At 48.6% G+C, this 16,995-nt stretch overlaps 1 protein-coding gene across 11 annotated transcripts in view; it reads right to left on the bottom strand.

Annotated features, from left to right (window-relative positions):
• ERI3 (ERI1 exoribonuclease family member 3) overlaps positions 1-4,957 on the bottom strand; it is a 126,652-nt gene extending 121,695 nt beyond the window's left edge. For 3 of the 11 annotated variants that reach the window (XR_004922058.2, XM_036107522.2, XM_036107519.2), the window contains exons 1-2: positions 4,546-4,651; positions 2,452-2,527 (exon numbers count right to left, since the gene is read on the bottom strand). Coding sequence is in view for 3 of the 11 variants with exons in the window: in XM_036107522.2 (XP_035963415.2) it covers positions 2,452-2,527; positions 4,546-4,575 (106 nt within the window). In the remaining 8 variants the exon portion in view is untranslated. Of the gene's footprint in view, positions 1-2,451; positions 2,528-4,545; positions 4,654-4,913 lie in introns of those variants that run through there. The other 8 variants (XM_036107524.2, XM_036107527.2, XM_036107526.2 and 5 more) reach the window with 8 other exon arrangements.
• Positions 4,958-16,995: the final 12,038 nt, after the last annotated feature.

Genomic DNA, 16,995 nt, shown 5'->3' with positions numbered 1-16,995 from the left:
CCAGAGTGGTGGTAAAAAGTAATAAAAAAACATTCAAGAGGACTTTACGAAGATGTAGGGCCACAAGGGTGGCAACACTAATAAATGACCCTGACCAACTGGGAGAAATGACTGGTCACACTTTGGTGAATTTCTTTCGGGTAGCTGCTCACTCAATTCACTTCACTGATGGTATTGGGGCTAAGGTCTACCCTGAAGAAAGTTCTGATTTTCTGGACTCCTGATGTCTGAAAATTTTCCATTATGAAGAGTGGCCCCTTCCATTAATTATAACTTCCTTCTGTCTACTGGCTCTCACCACCAGTGGTTATGTTCCTATCATATGGCCATAATGACAACTGTGAGGACCCAAAACATACTAAGCCAAAGGCCAACTCACCCAATTGTGGGCTGCTTTTTTAAAAAAATTATTAACTGTGTAAAATACTATTAGTAAACAAAAGTTATTAAACCCCTGCGCTAAGAGCTTTACATACATTATCTCATTAAATCCATTAATCAACCCTTATCTTTAAGTCCCATTATCTGCATTTTACAGATGGGAAAGTAAAGCTCAGAGAGCTAAGTCACTCGCCTGAGGTCACATAAACACCATAATGTAAGTTATCAGAAACCTACAGGCTTCCCTCCAGCAATGCAAGTAGGCTTGCAGGAGGAGGAAGACAATTTATTGGACACTCAACACTTTGGCTCCTGTGCCTGGCATATACCATCATACCTGAACCAGGAGACAGTCCCCAAGCCAGAAAAAAGGTCATCAGGTTGCTACAAGCAAGGAAAGTTTGACTGAGTAGGACACGTAACAGAATGAGGACAATTCCCTGGAAAACTTAGGAAAATGGGTCCTTCTTTGTTTGTATAGTTCAAAAAGTTTAAAGTAATTGACATTAAGCTATGAGCCCTAAGGCCAACATCCCTACCAGGGCTCCATTTATTCTCTACTTCCTTGATTAGAAGAGTTCCCCAAACCTTTTCATTCATTCTACACCTACTTTCCCTTCCTACATCTTTTCTAGTATGTAAAACAGGAGCTGGTATTACCAACAAATTCTTTGGTAGACATGCTTTAAGCTCTAGTCGATGGCCAGGAAATTAATAAACATAACCAGTATATACATTATGCAAAAATTCAGTTATGCTCAATTTTTAAGGGTCAAAATACTGCCTCAAAGGGTTAAATATAAAATGCTACCCATGCAAATGTCGCAGGCTCCTTAACTGGTCTCTGCCTCCAGTATTGTCCCCTTCAGTCCATTCTTAACACTGAAATTAAAACAAATGTTCTAAAACACAAATCTAATTATCAGTCCACAGCTTAAAACCATTTAATGGCTTCTTACTGCTCTTATGATAGTCTGGTCCAGGTGTTGGCAACTATGTTCCACAGGCCAAATCCAGCTGCCACTGGTTTTTATAAAGTTTTACTAGAACATAGCCATGCTCATTCATTTTCATACTATGGCTGCCTTCATGCTGTAACAGCAGAGTTGAATGGAGTTGAACAGTTGTGACAGAGACCCACAAAGCCTAAATAGTTACTATCTGGTCCTTTACAGAAAAAAGACCTAGTCCAACCTAATCCTAAGAGCTTATAAGGCCTTGGCCTCTGCTTACTTTTCCTGCTTCGCTTCTCACTATATTCTCCAATCCCCTGCCCACTGAGTACACTATGTTTTAACACACTGAACTTCAGTTTCTCAAACTCAACAAAACTCTGACCTTCACACTTGGTCCTTCATGTCTTCATTTAATTCTAGATGAGGAGCCTACAAGTCTGGGTTGCAGACCCTTCTGAGTACTCCTAAAACACCTAAACTTACCTTCTAGCACTCCCAGAGTGTATCAGAACTGCTTCTTTACTACCTCTCTCCCCCCTGAATGTGTAAGCCCTGTGGCATCAGAGACAGCACCTGCCTTGTTCACCACTGCAATTCCAGTCCTAGCAAAGTATCTGGCCCTTTGTTACTAAACAGCCTCTGAGATCCTAGATATTAATCATCAGAGTCTGCCTTTTCAGGCAGCCCTGATCCTTGTAAAATGGAGACAGGCTGGGATTCACCATCCACCCAACAGTGATTCCCAACCCAAATCAAACCAAGATCCCAAAGGTCTTGGTCAAATGCATTATCAAAAGCCAAACCAATGTGTTCCTTCCTATTATCTTAAGCTGTGTATTTCTCAGGATGAAGGACTACTCCAGCTCTATTCAACCTTCCTGAACCTAAAGTAGGTGCTCATGCAATGCCCACAGAGAAATCACGACAGAACTTGAGAGTATAGATACCCCACCTCTAATTCTCCCCATTCAGTAGTCTTTGAGCACATGGTGTCTAATCGGAAAAAGCTACAGAAAAATACAATCTGCACCAACCACCACCCCCTCACCCTCCAAACCCAAATATTCATAAGAAAGAAGTCGAGCCAAACTTGACCATGCAACAAGATTCTCACCTCTCCTTACTTCGAAGATGCCAAGACTGCCAGCTGGGGATGCTGAAGGTTCTGTGAGAGCTGGAAAGCCCCAATGCTGTGGATAAATACACATCTCTGCAACAAGTCTATTTCAGTATAAAGGATCAAATCCCGGACTGCTGCTATTTGAAACAATTTAAGGACCACACCAAACCTCAAACTCCTGAACTCAAACTACTTTGGGATAAGTTATCTATGTGGAAGAACAATGCCTGAACAGAGCTTTCAGAAGCTACTAGTACTATATATTTTTGGAATGATGGATTTCATGTTCTCTAGTAGCATACTTTTCTTCCTAAGGAGGTTATCTCCTAGAAACACTAAACATTTATAATATCTGAGCTTGGACTAAGAAAGATGGCCATGAAATGGTGTCTCTCGGGATAACACCAGAATCCTAGTTTAGTCAAGGAGGAGACACTGGTAAGGCTGACAATATTCAGAACTCAGGAACTGAGACCAGGATTGGGGGAGGGGCTGGTTGCCACAAACCCACAGGCCATACTACAAATGGCCAAATAGACCATTAAACACTTGCAGTATACTTCCAGGTCTATCTCAAGTCCTAAGAAAGTCAAAGTGTAACCAAACCCTAAGTCAAATCATTAATGGACACCTATCATATTTATCACCTAATTCAGATTTTCCAAAAGACTAGAAGTTGCAGAGGTGCTCTTGTAAGCTAGCAATGTCCTTTGCACAGAGAAACACTTAGGTTTGGAACCAATCTATTCCTGTCTACCACTCTACACATTTAAGACTTTATGCTACTCAGATCCCCTGGGAAAGACCACTCACAGACTTACCCCACCACCAAGAAAACACTTTTCAAAATGAAAGGGAATAAAGGCACTTTTATTTGGAAATTTCAAGTTGGAAGAAGAGCTCTCAGCCAAGCTCTAGGACCTAGCTAGCTGATTATTTACAGGATCTTTGGGCAGGAATTGTTAATGAGCTTTTAATTTGGAGTGCTTAAGTTGCCAAAGTGCTCTGAGCTCCAGTGAAGCACCACAGAATCCATAAAGGAAACCTTATCAATCACTTCCCGGCAGCTCCCTTCCCCCACACCCTACCTCTCTGACGAAAGGCAGCCAAGTGGGTTTCTAACCAAGATCACAGACACACACATTAGTGGAGTCACACTCCAAGTCCCTGTTTATAAATTGGCTTTTAAATGGTGGGGGATTCAGGTATAATATACTTAAGCTCCAGGAACGAACCCACTAAAACAAGGCATGCCATGTATGATAAAGTCAGAATAAAGCAGAATTTGATGAAGCCAATTTCTGGTAGAAACTCTACAATCAAAAATCATTCAGCCAATCACAACCTACTATAGTTCAAATAGAGTGTACAGTCTTCAGCCAATGGGATTCGTGGTTTTTTGCCCTTCAGCTCGGAGTATGATAAAATGTCTGATAAGAGCTAATCCCATAGAGGTGGCCAGAGACCTATAGCAGAGACAACGATGGGCATTATCAGTTTGCAAAATCCAACCCTAAGGGCAGAATTCAACCCCCCAGGAAGGAGCCACATGCAGCATCTTCCAAGTCAACCAGGAGAAGTTACATTATGCAAGAACTCGCAGTCACACCTCAATCCAAGTTCATGCTTTTTTGTTTTAAGAGAACACCTGTTGCTGGAACATTTGCAGGAAAAGCAAACAGAAAGCTAGCTAGGTTAGGCCCGTTATTCACTCCTTCCACCATCACTACTACCACTGCTACAGATTTACAAAGAGTTAAAGTGCTAACCTCGTGTGTGTGCTGGAGAGGGAAGAATGGGGTTATTCCATCTACTACCTCTTTGCTGAGTTTCTATCCACTGTGCTCAAACCTCTCTTCCTCTTACCTAGTATAATCCCAAGTAAAAAGTCAGCACCCTTAATCACCCCACCCAGTCGGTCTGGCAAAGCCCTGCCCGCTCCCTCTTTGCCAGAACGTTACTCAGTAGATCATGCATCCAGGGTGAGCACATGAGCTAGCACCCCAGACTGCACAAACTGCGCGCCGCGACCCTCACCCCGCATGCATTAACCAGGGCCCAATCTGGGGGCCTCTCCGCATCACCCACCCCAGGGTGTTGCCCCCAACTCGGGCCCATCCAAGTCCAGGGGAGAGTAAGGGGAGGGGCAGGGGGCCAGGAGACCAGCCCTCCTTCCCAGGGCCGCCCCCGCCCCCCGTCAGCGGCGGGAGAGGCTGTCGCCATGGCAACGCCCCCTCCTCGGGGCCAGCGCGGCAGGCTCCCTCCAGGTGCAGGCCCCGACGTCTCCCTCGGCCTCAGCAGGCGCTCAGGGCAGTTTACGGCGGCGGGCGCGGCCCGCGCCGACTGCGGCGCCGGCCAAGCAGAGGCAAGGCCAGCTCCGCCCGCTCCCCACCGCCCGTTCCCGGCCGCCTCAACAGCGGCAGCCAGCACCACGAGTCCACAACACACCGACTCACCTCCGCGCACTCTGACCCCGGCCGACGCGACTGACGGGCGGGCTCGGTGGCCAACCGCTGAGCCCGCCGCTTGCTTCTCCGACCAATGGGCTGCAGGGGGGCGGGGCTTCTTCTCCCCAAATGCTCGCTCTCCCGCCGACATGCGCGCTAAGGTGTGTCAAGATGGTGACTCCCTTCTGCTGGCCTTATGGGACTTGTAGTTTTGAGGTGGCACGTACTCAGAAGAAAGTGAAGGGGGAGCTCCCTTCCGAACTGGGAAAGGAATATTTTAAATAACGAAAACTTTTTAAGGCCTAGAGCGACTCAGGTCCCCCACTTCCGTTTTCCCACCTCCCAATATACTCACAAGGTGAGTATAGGCTCATAACATGACGTGTTATATTTAGATAACTTCTCCTCATGATTTGTTCCTTCAACAAGTCATTATTATCATCCACCCTCAGAGGTGGGCCTGGGGAGAGCTGAAAGGAGGCAGATTTTAGGCTAAGAAGAAAATTCTTAGATTTCTGAAGGGCATTCCTACAGAAGAGGGAACTGACTTGTTTGGGTTGGCTCCAGAGGGAACGTCAGAGTTGAAAGGATTCTGGCCTCAACTATAGGGAGCTACCGCAGTCTATTCTGTCATCTGGAGAGAAGTCTGCCTAAAGCCAGAGATTTGTTTCTTCATCTGGTTTGTGGCTCTTTGGGAAGTCATGGATAACACGTTCTGAGGTGGGAAACCCTGGCCTTGGCCAAATCAGTGATGGCTTTGACAGCTTCCCAGTGAGCCAGGAACCATCTTCTGGGCCCAGCTTTGGTCACCAAGCCTCTGTCTGCCGTTTGCATATTTTCACATAAGAAGATGATGTCATTTCTGGGCCCACCATTTCTGTGAGATCTGACCTTAACATACTGGTTCCTGCCTGAGCTGGGAATGCCTGGTAATACCCATATTAGGGAATGTCTTCCTTAATCCCGCATAATGGACTAGGTGATTCTACTCTGCACCTACAGAATTTATTGCATTGTTTTATAATTGTCTATTTCCTTGTTGTCTCTCCCCCAGGGCTGTAAATTCATTTAAGGTAAGCATTATTTCTGTATTGTTCATGGTATATCAGTAATACCCAGCACAGTTCCACAAATAAAGCAGGAATCTGGTATATGTTTGTGGACAAATGAGGAAATAAACATCAGCAGGGACAGATGTCACTTAACCCTAAGTCAGTAAAGTGGAGGCACATCTTCCTATCTGATTCTTGGGGCTGGAATTGGGTCTTCCTCCTCCCGTTAATGTCATCTAGACATTAATCCCAGTTGATTAGTCAGTCAACATACATTTATAGTGCCTCTGCTAGATGTCGGCAACTGTTTTTGATGCTAAGATTCATTGGTGAATAAGGCACACAAAACCTGTATCCTTGAGAAGACTTTATATTGGGGAGGGGAAGGTAGATGCAGAACAGACAATAAACAAACAAGTAAATAGATAAATTAAGTTAGACAAATGAGGGGCACCTGGGTGGCTCAGTCGTTAAGCGTCTGCCTTCGGCTCAGGTCATGATCCCCGGGTCCTGGGATTGAGCCCCACATCGGGCTCCCTGCTCCATGGGAAGCCTGCTTCTCCCTCTCCCACTCCCCCTGCTTGTGTTCCCTCTCTCACTGTCTCTCTGTCAAATAAATAAATAATAAAATCTTAAAAAAAAAAAAATTAGACAAATGAGAGGCTCTGAGATGGTCTCTCCTGTCCCTGGCTTTCGTATGTCCTGAGTCTGGTGTAAGAATAGGGTACAACCAATCTTCTTGGCTGTAAGAATGAAGTCAACCTACACTGTCTGGATTGGAGGCTTCCTTTAAGGCCTAGCACCAATATCCTCCATGGAGCCTTCCACGGTGCCCTTAACTTCCCCAGAATGTGCTCTTTCCTCCTTGGTGCTCTAGAGCTCACCCCTATAGCTTCCAGGACCTCACCGGACTGTATTATATATAAGCTCTTTTTGGACAAAGACCAGGCCAAATGTATTCAAATAATAGAACAGTTTAAGAGATCAGTATATTCTCGGTGCCTTACACTGCTGCCTAACCCAACATTTGGCTCCCTCAAGCCTTTGGCTCTGTGGTGATTCCCTGTTTTCTTATTTCCCAGAAAACAGAGCCTGAGGTAAAGCTTATGTGGTAAAATTTCACTGGGAAATATAATCCCAGGGCGGCAAGAGTTGAGGAGGCAAAGGGAAGTGAGGCAAAGAAGAAAAGGAAGAAAATATAAGGTTGTGTATTATAAAGTTGCCTGGAGCTTCAAACACAACTAGTCATTGAAGCCATGTAGAACCATCACTTTGTAAGGGGAAAGGGAGGTTGTATTACCCCACCACTCCGGTAGCCACAGGGGATGCCAGATCCCACACCCTAAAGCACAGTGGTTCATCTGAGACTAGAAATGATGAGAGGAGTCATAGCCCCTGGTTTGGTCAAATTAGGCCCATTGCAATCCCACCACAGTGGGCACATTGGGGGCTCTGTCAAAACTCTCCTGAGGAGGCTAAAACAACCAGATGTGTTAGTAATGAAATGACAGTAATGGCAGCTGGGCTGTCCAAAAAACAAGTGGCCAAGGCCCGGGGTGAGGGTACAGTTGGGGCAAGTGAATCTTTGGAGGCAGATGAACTGAATCCAGTACACAGACACAGATAAACCTCGGGCAGCTTCCTGGCTGGTGGATTAAATGACTGAGCTAAAGTGAACACAGCAGGAATTAAAGAGAGGCCCAAGTTGGTTCTGCTGCCCTCTGAAACCACAAGGGAAAACAGCAAGATGGCCAGCAAAGCTGGGACCTTAACCAGCAGTGGAAGGGCAGAGAATCCAGGACCCAAGGACAGTGCAGGCATGACAGCCGCCAAACTTGGCACAGCTGAGAGAACCCAGACTGGGTCTAAAACCATTTTATCTAAGAACTGGGAAAATTGCTTCTGCCGTTCACAGTCCCTGTAAGCTACGTAAGACAGCATCGTGCACTTAAGAGGAGTGTGAGCTCAGAGACAGCCTGTTCAGGTTGGGGTCCTGACTCCATCTGTGACCTTAGGCAAGCCACATACCTTTCTGAGGCTCTGTTTCTTCCTCTCTGGAGTGGAGATAATACTAGTATCTACTTATTAGAATTAAATACAAACATGCTTAGCATAGCATCCAGCATAAAGAGTTCAGTAAATATTGGCTGTTATTACTATTATTCTCACCCCTCCCCCATGCCTCTGTCCAACTCCTCTTCCCACCATGACCACCACCACCCCCCCTTGTCACGCCCCACACCCTGCCCCCCACGGTCTCCGCTGCAGGAGCAGTGGGAGCCAGACCTGGCCATGCCTTCTCTGCCCTGCTTTCCCCAGGGCTGTTCCCCAAGAGCCTGAGCCATTCATCTCCCTGGTGACCTGAATCTGAACTAAGAGATGGATGTGGGGTGGCTGAGGCCAGGGTGGTAATGTGCTCCCTTATCTCCGTGCCCCTCACTGGGGCCTAGTTAATTTTCCCTTTGATTTTAATATAGATTTATTGAAAGTTTCAGTTATCAAAACAAACTGCAGCAGCAAATTGGTGTTCTTTGCAGGCCTACAAGTGCCTATAAAGCTGCCATGCTCGGGAACGAATGGCGCTCTCCGGGAGGTCAGTCATGGCAACAGGAAGTCCCTGGGGACACACACACTGCAGTTTAACATTTTTCTTATTAGCCTTTTTCTTCTTGGCCATCTAAGCCTCCCCTTTAAATCGGAAATCAAATGGAGCCACCTGCCCAGGGAGGCTCTCTTCCCCAAGCTGTTCCACTCTGCCTTCTCTGTCCTAGCCTCCTATCATTTGTCCTCAGACTTATCCCTGCCTTGCTCACTGTCCAGAGAGCGTGGGGATTCACATGGCCCAGAGGTGTGGCTCACAGCCCCACCCCAACTATGGAAGCTTGGCTTGGGCTCTCCAGCCACTCTAGTCAGAGGTAAAGCATCCCTAGAAAAGATTGGGGCCTCAGGCCTCTTCTGGATCTGGTGCTCAGAGGGGAGGGAAAAGACAAGTTTTTAAAGTAAAAGAGTTGTTTTCAAAAAGAGAGACAATCCTGTCAGGATCTATTGAACTCAACAGAAGCAAAAAGGAAACTGGTCAAGTTTCCCTTCCAGCCCCCAAATTGTCCGATTTCTTTCCCATTTCCCCATGGCCACTCCCAATATGGCCTCTCCTCTCAATCCCAACTTGATTTTTGAGACCCCCCCTCCCCCATTCTCTGGTCCCAATCTGCCTCTCTAAGAACCAGCCTGGTTTCCTGCCTCCAGTGGCTCCCATACCTAGAACCGCACACTGCCACTTCTAGGTGCTGGAATCAGTCCTGCGCTTGGAGGGCCTCCATGACCTGGTAACCCTGAGGCCACCGTCACCTCTTCTTCTGGACCTGAGCTGCTGCTGGGTCACCTGAACATGTCCCATCCCAATTCCCAATGTCTTCCTCTTGTTCTTACAAATTCCCTGCCAGCAGCATGGCCTACCGCCCTTCCTCAGAACTTGGACTCTAAGTCGACAACTGTTGCCATGTGGCTAGAGCAGTGGCAGGTGCTAAGGTTTGGATCCAGACGATCAAGGAATTGGATCCTGGCCCTGATACTTACTGACTCTGTGACTTGGAGAACCTCTTTGTAGTGTCACTGTACCTCGTGCTTATGTCTGCCCTTGTCTGCCTCTGTATCTCTCACCCACAATATTCTGTGGTCCTCAAAGAAGAGGACTGTGTTTTAATCGTCTTTATATTCCAAGTGTGTATATTTGATGAATAAGCAAAGTCACCTTATCTTGGCCTGTTTCCTCCACTATGAAAGGGAGATAATACCTGCATAACCAATAAAGCAAAGAAAGCACCTACCACAGTACCCACCCAACGTAAAGTAGGTGCTCAGTGAGTCCAGTTTCCTTCAGCAGGTTTTTCTTGAGGTTGGTCATCAGCCACCAGTACTTCCACCTTTTGCCTGTTCCCATCTCAGCTTCAAGTTCAGCTCTCTCCTGTTACCTGCTAGAGCTTCCCATCACTGGTCAGATGCCAGCATTCGCCCTGGACCCTTTGGAGTGGTGCTGATGTCTCCGCTCCTCCGGGCCATGCTCCCTCAGTTTTTCCAAACCCACTCACAAACTGCTGCCTCCTGGTGGCTCTGTTTCTATTCCCTAGACTGCCTTGTAGTTTGTCTGTTGCAAGGCTATTCCAGCTGGCGGTACCAATGAGTTTATGTTAACATTCATACACCAGGCTTGCTAATGCTAGGCCCCCACCTGCTCCTGTGGAAATACCAGTCCCCAGCAATGTTTCTTTAAAAAGCCTCAGTTGTACCCATGGATCCATCTAAGCTACTGTGTGCTCCCCTGGCTTCTGTCGCTAAGTTCACCATAGATGCTGGCCTTGAATGCCTCTGCCTGATGTGCTCAATTCTCATGATACCATGACAGTGTGAGAGCACAGCAGTCTTTCACAAAGTAAGAAGAATCCCTCCTTATTACACTCAGCTAGAAGGATGTGAAGCCCTGCTCAGGGTGTTTGAGCTCTAAAGTGTTGCAGAAACAGCTCTTTCCACTTATTCAACTATTCCTTTTTCGTCTCATTCTGCAAACCTACTACCGTGAGAGTAACCAGGATTGGGTGAGTTTATGTAAGAACCATCATACTGAACCAGAGCCATGGTCCTCTTCAACCATTAGTCTTACTGTGTAAACTGGCTCATCTGCCAGCCTCCTCCCTCCTCTATCATTAGGCCTCTCTCTCTCAAGCTCTGCTAGCCCTTCCAGCAATCTGGGATCCATTGGGTTGTCCACACACCACCACTGTAATCATGCTGGTGTATACCTGATCCAGTTATGGTTGGTTGAAATGTAAATGTCAGGCTTGGTTCAAATGTATTTGTTTGGCTTTGTAGCTCCATGTAAAACAGTAGATTCAACTAGATGTTTGGGTCAGAAGATGTTGCTTAATTCCCCATAGTGGAAGTAGCCCAGTATCAGCCCCAACCCACTAGGACCCCCGTTACACTGCATATTCCCCCCAGGATTCAGTGAATAAACTTGTACTGCCTGCCACTTTCCTTGGCCTTCCCAGACAAATACAGCCTCATCCTTCCGCTGGACCCCTTGTGATTTCATAGTTCTTCCTTCCTGATCTTGACTTGGCCTTCAGGTGCTTTACACTCAGGCTTCAACCTACACTTCCAGCCTTATTTCCTAGTAGTTCTTTACCTCCCCTTCTCTTCCAGGCCAAAAGGACTAATTATTACTCATCAAGATGCTTTGCACTTCTCTGCCTCCAAGACTTTCTTTGCTGGTGGTGTTCTCTCAACTAGGAGTACCTTCCGCATTCCATCTCTACCATCGAACCCCCTGAGAAATGTGCCCTGACCCAGGAAGGATTTCCTGATTCCTGAGTGATTGTTCCTTTCTCTCTTCTCAGCCCCCAAGCTCCATCTATGTGTCCTGCCCAGTGTGGCACTCACTAATCCACAGGGCGGGGGCTTGCTCAGCATTTTTCTTCTTCTTTTTTTTTTAAGTAAAATCCAATGTGGGGCTTGAACTCACAACCCTGAGATGGACAATCAGTCACATGCTTTACCGACTGAGCCAGCCAGGCACACCTCAGCATTCTTAGTCTGTAGGCACTGCCTGACGACATCCCCCAGGACCTGAGAATGCTATAGGGCTTTTAGGAGGCATCCCAAGCCTTCAGGGCATCTCCTCCAGCAACCCCAGCTGAACTAAGAGCTTGAGCCCATCCTTCTCAAAGTGTATACTTTTTCAAGATTCAACAACATTCTTTTTTTTTTTTCAACAACATTCTTTGAATACCTGCTTTGCGCTAGGCTCCTTGAAAGCACAGGACAAGATCATGAACAATGGACACATTTCTGCCCTCATAGAGCTTACAGAAATGAGGGAGACACTGGTAAAGAAATGTGTCACTCAGAGTCATAACTGTGATCAAAGAAACAGACCAGGGCGCCTGGGTGGCTCAGTTGGTTAAGCGACTGCCTTCGGCTCAGGTCATGATCCTGGAGTCCCAGGATCGAGTCCCGCATCGGGCTCCCTGCTCGGCAGGGAGTCTGCTTCTCCCTCTGACCCTCCCCCCTCTCATGTGCTCTCTCTCTCTCATTCTCTCTAATAAATGAAATCTTAAAAAAAAGAGAGAGACAGACCAATTGCAGTGAAAGTTTGAAGAGGAGGCACTGATCACAGCTGGAAAGATTAGCATTGAAGTCAAGTCTTTTTTGAGTAGGAATTTCCCAGGCCCGGGGGTGGGGGGGTGGGGAATAGTGAAGAGGAGAGGGCATTCCAGGCAAAAGGAATAACATGAGCAAAGCCATGAGGCAAAGAAATGGCTCCCATGTGGATGGGAAGAAACTCAGTGCTATTGGAGCAGAAGGTGTGACAGAGACTGGTGAAAGAGGAGTCTGAAGTAGGCAAGAGTTAGATCATGCCTAGTCTTAAAGTAAGCCTTCTTAATGGGTTTGGGCTTGAGTTTGAGGGCAATAGAGAGCCACCAAAGGGTTTAAAGCAGAGCAGTGTCTAGGTCTGTTCTCTATTAGATCATTGCTCCTCAAACTTGAGCGTGCATTCCAGCCACTTGGGAATCTTGTTAAAATGCAAACTGTGATAATGGGGTCTGGGAAAGGCCTCAGATTTTGCATTTCTAACAAATTCCTCAGTGATGCTGATGATGCTGGCCCTCAGGCCACACACGGAGTAGCCATCCCTCTGGCCCACCTTCCCACCTTTCCCAACCGCATCCACTTATATCTGCAAGCACAGAGCATTCTCCTTTCCACTGAAAATGGCCCAAGGCTGCTGTGGCTCTTCACTTTTAAGTAGCTTCTATCTTTTAGAAGCTGTTTATTGAATATTTATTTGCTCCATGCCCGCCCGGTGTAGGACTAGGTGCAAGGGATGGGGGGAGGGGGCCGGGGGGGGGAGGCTGCAGAAAAACAAAAAGCAAGACATTTTCCTGCCCAAAAGTGTTCGGCATCATCTCTGAAGGGGCAGCTTTCCCTGAGCTGGCCTCTGCCAGACCTGTCATAAACATGGTAAATGAGGCCTGTCTCAGTGGTGCTCCCTGGGGCTCCCTCCGCTTCTGCAGCCCCATCCAGAGATGAGCCTGTTTATCCCTAACAGTTGTCTCTGACCTCTAAATCAATTCCCTATCTGATACAAAAACCCCAATCCTCCCGGCCCGCCTCCCAATCCCAGACTATGATAGTTTTTAAGACTGGAGGCGGTGTATGAGGACAGTGGTTCCCAGCCCAGCCTCTGAAGTCAGACCGTCTGGATTCATAGCTCAACCCTACTGCTTATTAGCTGGGTGACCTTGGGCAAGTGGCTTAACATCTCTAAGCTTCAGTCTTCTCATCCGTAAATTGGGGATAATTCTTTCTGTATCACGAGGTTGTTGTGAGATTCGGTATGACAATGCATATAAAACACAGCCCCTGAAACCTGCAGAGAACACCTAATAACTGTTAGCCATTTTTTTTTTAAAGATTTTTTATTTATTTGACAGAGAGAGACACAGCGAGAGAGGGAACACAAGCAGGGGGAGTGAGAGAGGGAGAAGCAGGCTTCCCACGGAGCAGGGAGCCCGATGCGGGGCTCCATCCCAGGACCCTGAGATCATGACCTGAGCCGAAGGCAGACGCTTAACGACTGAGCCACCCAGACTCCCCTGCCATTGTTTTTATAAATATGAAAACCTGTGTGTCTAGAAGCTTATCAAAGCCCTTTCGGAAGTCTGTATAAACAAAAGTCCCTGTCATCCCTTATCCACCTGTGATGGTTTTTCCTACCGGCATCGGCCCCTTGCTAATGTTGGGGAGGCAGAGGCAGCCTTGGAGGTCAGTGCAGATTAGCGCTGCTGGATGAGGCAGCCTTTGGGGGGCACTTCTGGGACAGGTTTCAGCCTACAAAAGCCAAGGCTCTGTGTTGGGGAGGGGTGCTTTGTGGATGCCCTCCTACCCCAACCCCATCCCACACGGTGTCCCCTCTGTCCAGGGTCACCCAGGCGGCCCCTCCTTCTGGCTGTAGGGAAAGAGGCAGCTTCAATCATTCATCTTAATGTCTCTATTAAGCAGGGTTATGACCAGGAGGAGACAAGAAACAAGGTCTTTTAGTGTAAAAACATGGCTCCCAGGGCTTGGCCTCAGGGGACTCCCCCCCTGCACTGCTGTGGTTCCCATAACTACTGCCCGAGGGCTAGTTGAGGCCCCAGGTCGGACAGGATGATTCTGCCCGGACTTCTCTCTCTCCCTTTCCTTCCCTGGATCCTGCTATGGGCCTGCCCAGAGCTTTCTTTTCCAAAGAGAAGAGCAATGACTTGGCATTTAGTGGCAGCCACGGGACGTCAAGGCCTGCACCCTGACTTGGGATCACCATCCTCCTCCCCATCTCATCTCTCGCTGGCAATGTGGAAGCAGCTACAGCTGGGCTCTGGGCATGCTAGGGCTTCACCTGGAGTCTGGCCTCAGAGCCTAGGGGATAATAGGAATATTCCTGATTATGGAAAGATCTTAACAAGACCATACCGGAAGTCCCCATCTCTCATATTCAAGAAGGTTTAGGAGCCATTGGTGGAGTCAGCATATGCCTAGACCTGGGGCCTGGGTTCTAGGGTGGTAGCTGTCTGCCCAAGGAGCCCAGTGTGTACTGATTCTCACCTACCCCCGTGCATGGGCAGAGGTTGGTGGGCAGCAGCAGAACCAACCCCCTCACCTGGGGAGAAGAGCTGAGGCTCCTGGAGAACTAGAATCAAACCTCAAAAAGAGCAAGGGCACAGACCCAGCCTTCAGAGTAATAGAAAGAGTCCCCAGATAGCTGCTCCCACGTGTTGGTAATGTCCCCATTAGAACACGAGTCCTTCAGCTAACTGGCATGGGAGGATAAGAAAGTGGAACGCAGAGAGGGCAGGGCCTAAAGAAGGAGACTGCTCACCCAATACTGCCCGCTGCCTGCAGCCCTGCTAATCCTCGGGCCGCTGCCTTCTATTTCCCACTGTGCTGCAGCCTTCTCACTGGTCCCGGGATTTCCCTCTGGATCACCACTTACCCTAAACATGACCTTTCTCTGCGGGCTTCGGTGAGGTGGGCTGGCAAAGAGGAAAAGCCCTAGCCGTGGGGCCAGGTAAAACTGGGTTCACATCCTGGCCCTACCCCTTTGAAGCAAAGTGACCCTGCAGGAGTCAGCACTGCTCCCTGAGCTTTAGTCTGTTCTTTTGTCCTTAAGATCTTGAGGAGTCAATGAGACAGCATGCATGCATTTGTTTGGCTTAGAGTAGAACCTGGAACACTGTGGAAAGGGAGAAGGGGTGGAGGAGAGAACTGGGAGTCTCGGTCCTCTCTGGTCCTCTCCACGTGTAGGAGGGAAGGCTCTGTGCCTAAACCCAGGGGGCGTGGCGGGGGGGTCTTGAGCAAAGAGGGCTGCAAAAGCAGGGGGCGCTGTGGAGGGAATGCCAGCGCAGCTGAGGGCAGCACAAAGTCAGAGTGAGTTAGCACTGGTCCCAGGGGCTGCATGAGCCAGGCAGGCTTTTACAGAGATATCCAGGGAACAAGAAATACCAGCAAGGAAGTTGCCCCATTAATAAATAAGAAGGCGGGAAATTAATGATGGTCTGAAAATGGCTGAGCTACTGAAGTCGTTCTTTAAATCTGTCTTTAACAAGAAAAATAAAGAAAAGAGATTTGGCCAATTAGGAGGTAATGAAGACATTGTAGAAATAGCACCTGACAAAAACACACGTGGTGGGGGGGTGGGGTTGCTGAGTGAACATCCAATGGCTTTGACCCCTTCAGAAGAAGAATGTCAAAGGAGAGGAGGACAGGAGATCATGGCAGGGCCTGGAAAGGGGTAGGAAGGGAACTGGGGGCGGGGGGTGGGCAGGACACTGTCCCCTGGCAAGGCTGGAATGACGGTGAGAATGGGGTTTGGAGGGGACACAATGAGGTGATAGGAAGGGGCCCAGAGAGATCTCTAAAGGCAGAGAAAACCAGAAGGACCCTGATTAGAATTACAAAAGGGCTAGGTCCCTGACAAATTTGGGGTGGTCCCTTTTAGGGAGTCTATGCCTATAAATGGGAGAAGAGAACAGGAGAGGAGGCATGGGGGAGGGAAGGAGAGAGAAGTCAGGAAGAGAGATCTGGGGCCTGAGGGAGAGAGGGAAAGGTAATTGTAGGGAGAAAGGAAAATTAAAGACGGTATTTGGGCAGGGCTTAAGAGAAGCGGCTGGGGGGGAGGGGGGAGGGAAAGGGGCCGTTTTCCTAAGTCGAGAAAAACCACACTGCTGGCCAGCTCTAGCACTCCACTGAGGCGCAGGCAATCCATCCGGTGAGCAGAATGGCAGCCTCAGTGACAGGTGGCGATAGGATAGAGGGGTCACAGGTTGAGCTAAGCAGAGGAGCCTCAAGAAATAAGGGGAAGGAGAGCCAGAAAGATGAGGGTGAGAAAGGAGTCCCAGAGCAGGGGCAGCTTTGCCACTGTGGGGGAGCTCTCCAGGAAGAGTCGGGTGCTGCTCGGCACACCCCACCATGGTCACTGCTACAGCAGTCCTCCTCCCACCCATGCTCTATGAGGACACAAGGAGAAGGTGGGGGCCTGCGAGACTGGCCGCGTCACAGAGAAGGACATTTAAAGGAGGGCTCTTGGGAAGATCTAGGCAGGGAAGGAGTGGAAGGTCTTGAGGAAGAAAGGAAGGAATGAGAAGGCAGGTCCATCCACTCTAGCCACCCCTCCCGCCTCGGCAGTCCTATAGCTAGGAAGGGAGCCCTCTGCTCCCTTAGCCCTCCTGTCCTTTTCCAGGCCAGGGCCTCTCTCTCCTGCAGCCCCTGGGTGCTGCCTTTGGGCTAACCCCCCTCCCCCGCCCAGGGAAGCCAAGGCCCACAGTCCCCCAGGGACAAGGGCGGTCTGGCCTAGGAAGCTCACCAGATCCAGGGTCTGTCCTGAATCTACGTCCGGAATTCACCCCAAAGTGGCTGGGCTATAACACCACTGACACCGTCTGCGTGGGGATGTGGGGGGTGTGAGCAATGAAACCGCAGGAGAAAGGGAGGGCAGCCAGTGATGA

The sequence above is a fragment of the Halichoerus grypus genome, chromosome 5 (genome assembly GCF_964656455.1).
Source record: "Halichoerus grypus chromosome 5, mHalGry1.hap1.1, whole genome shotgun sequence".
Taxonomy (NCBI): domain Eukaryota; kingdom Metazoa; phylum Chordata; class Mammalia; order Carnivora; family Phocidae; genus Halichoerus; species Halichoerus grypus.
The sequence above is the reverse complement of the archived record's forward strand: the minus strand, read 5'-3'. Positions and strand labels throughout refer to the sequence as shown.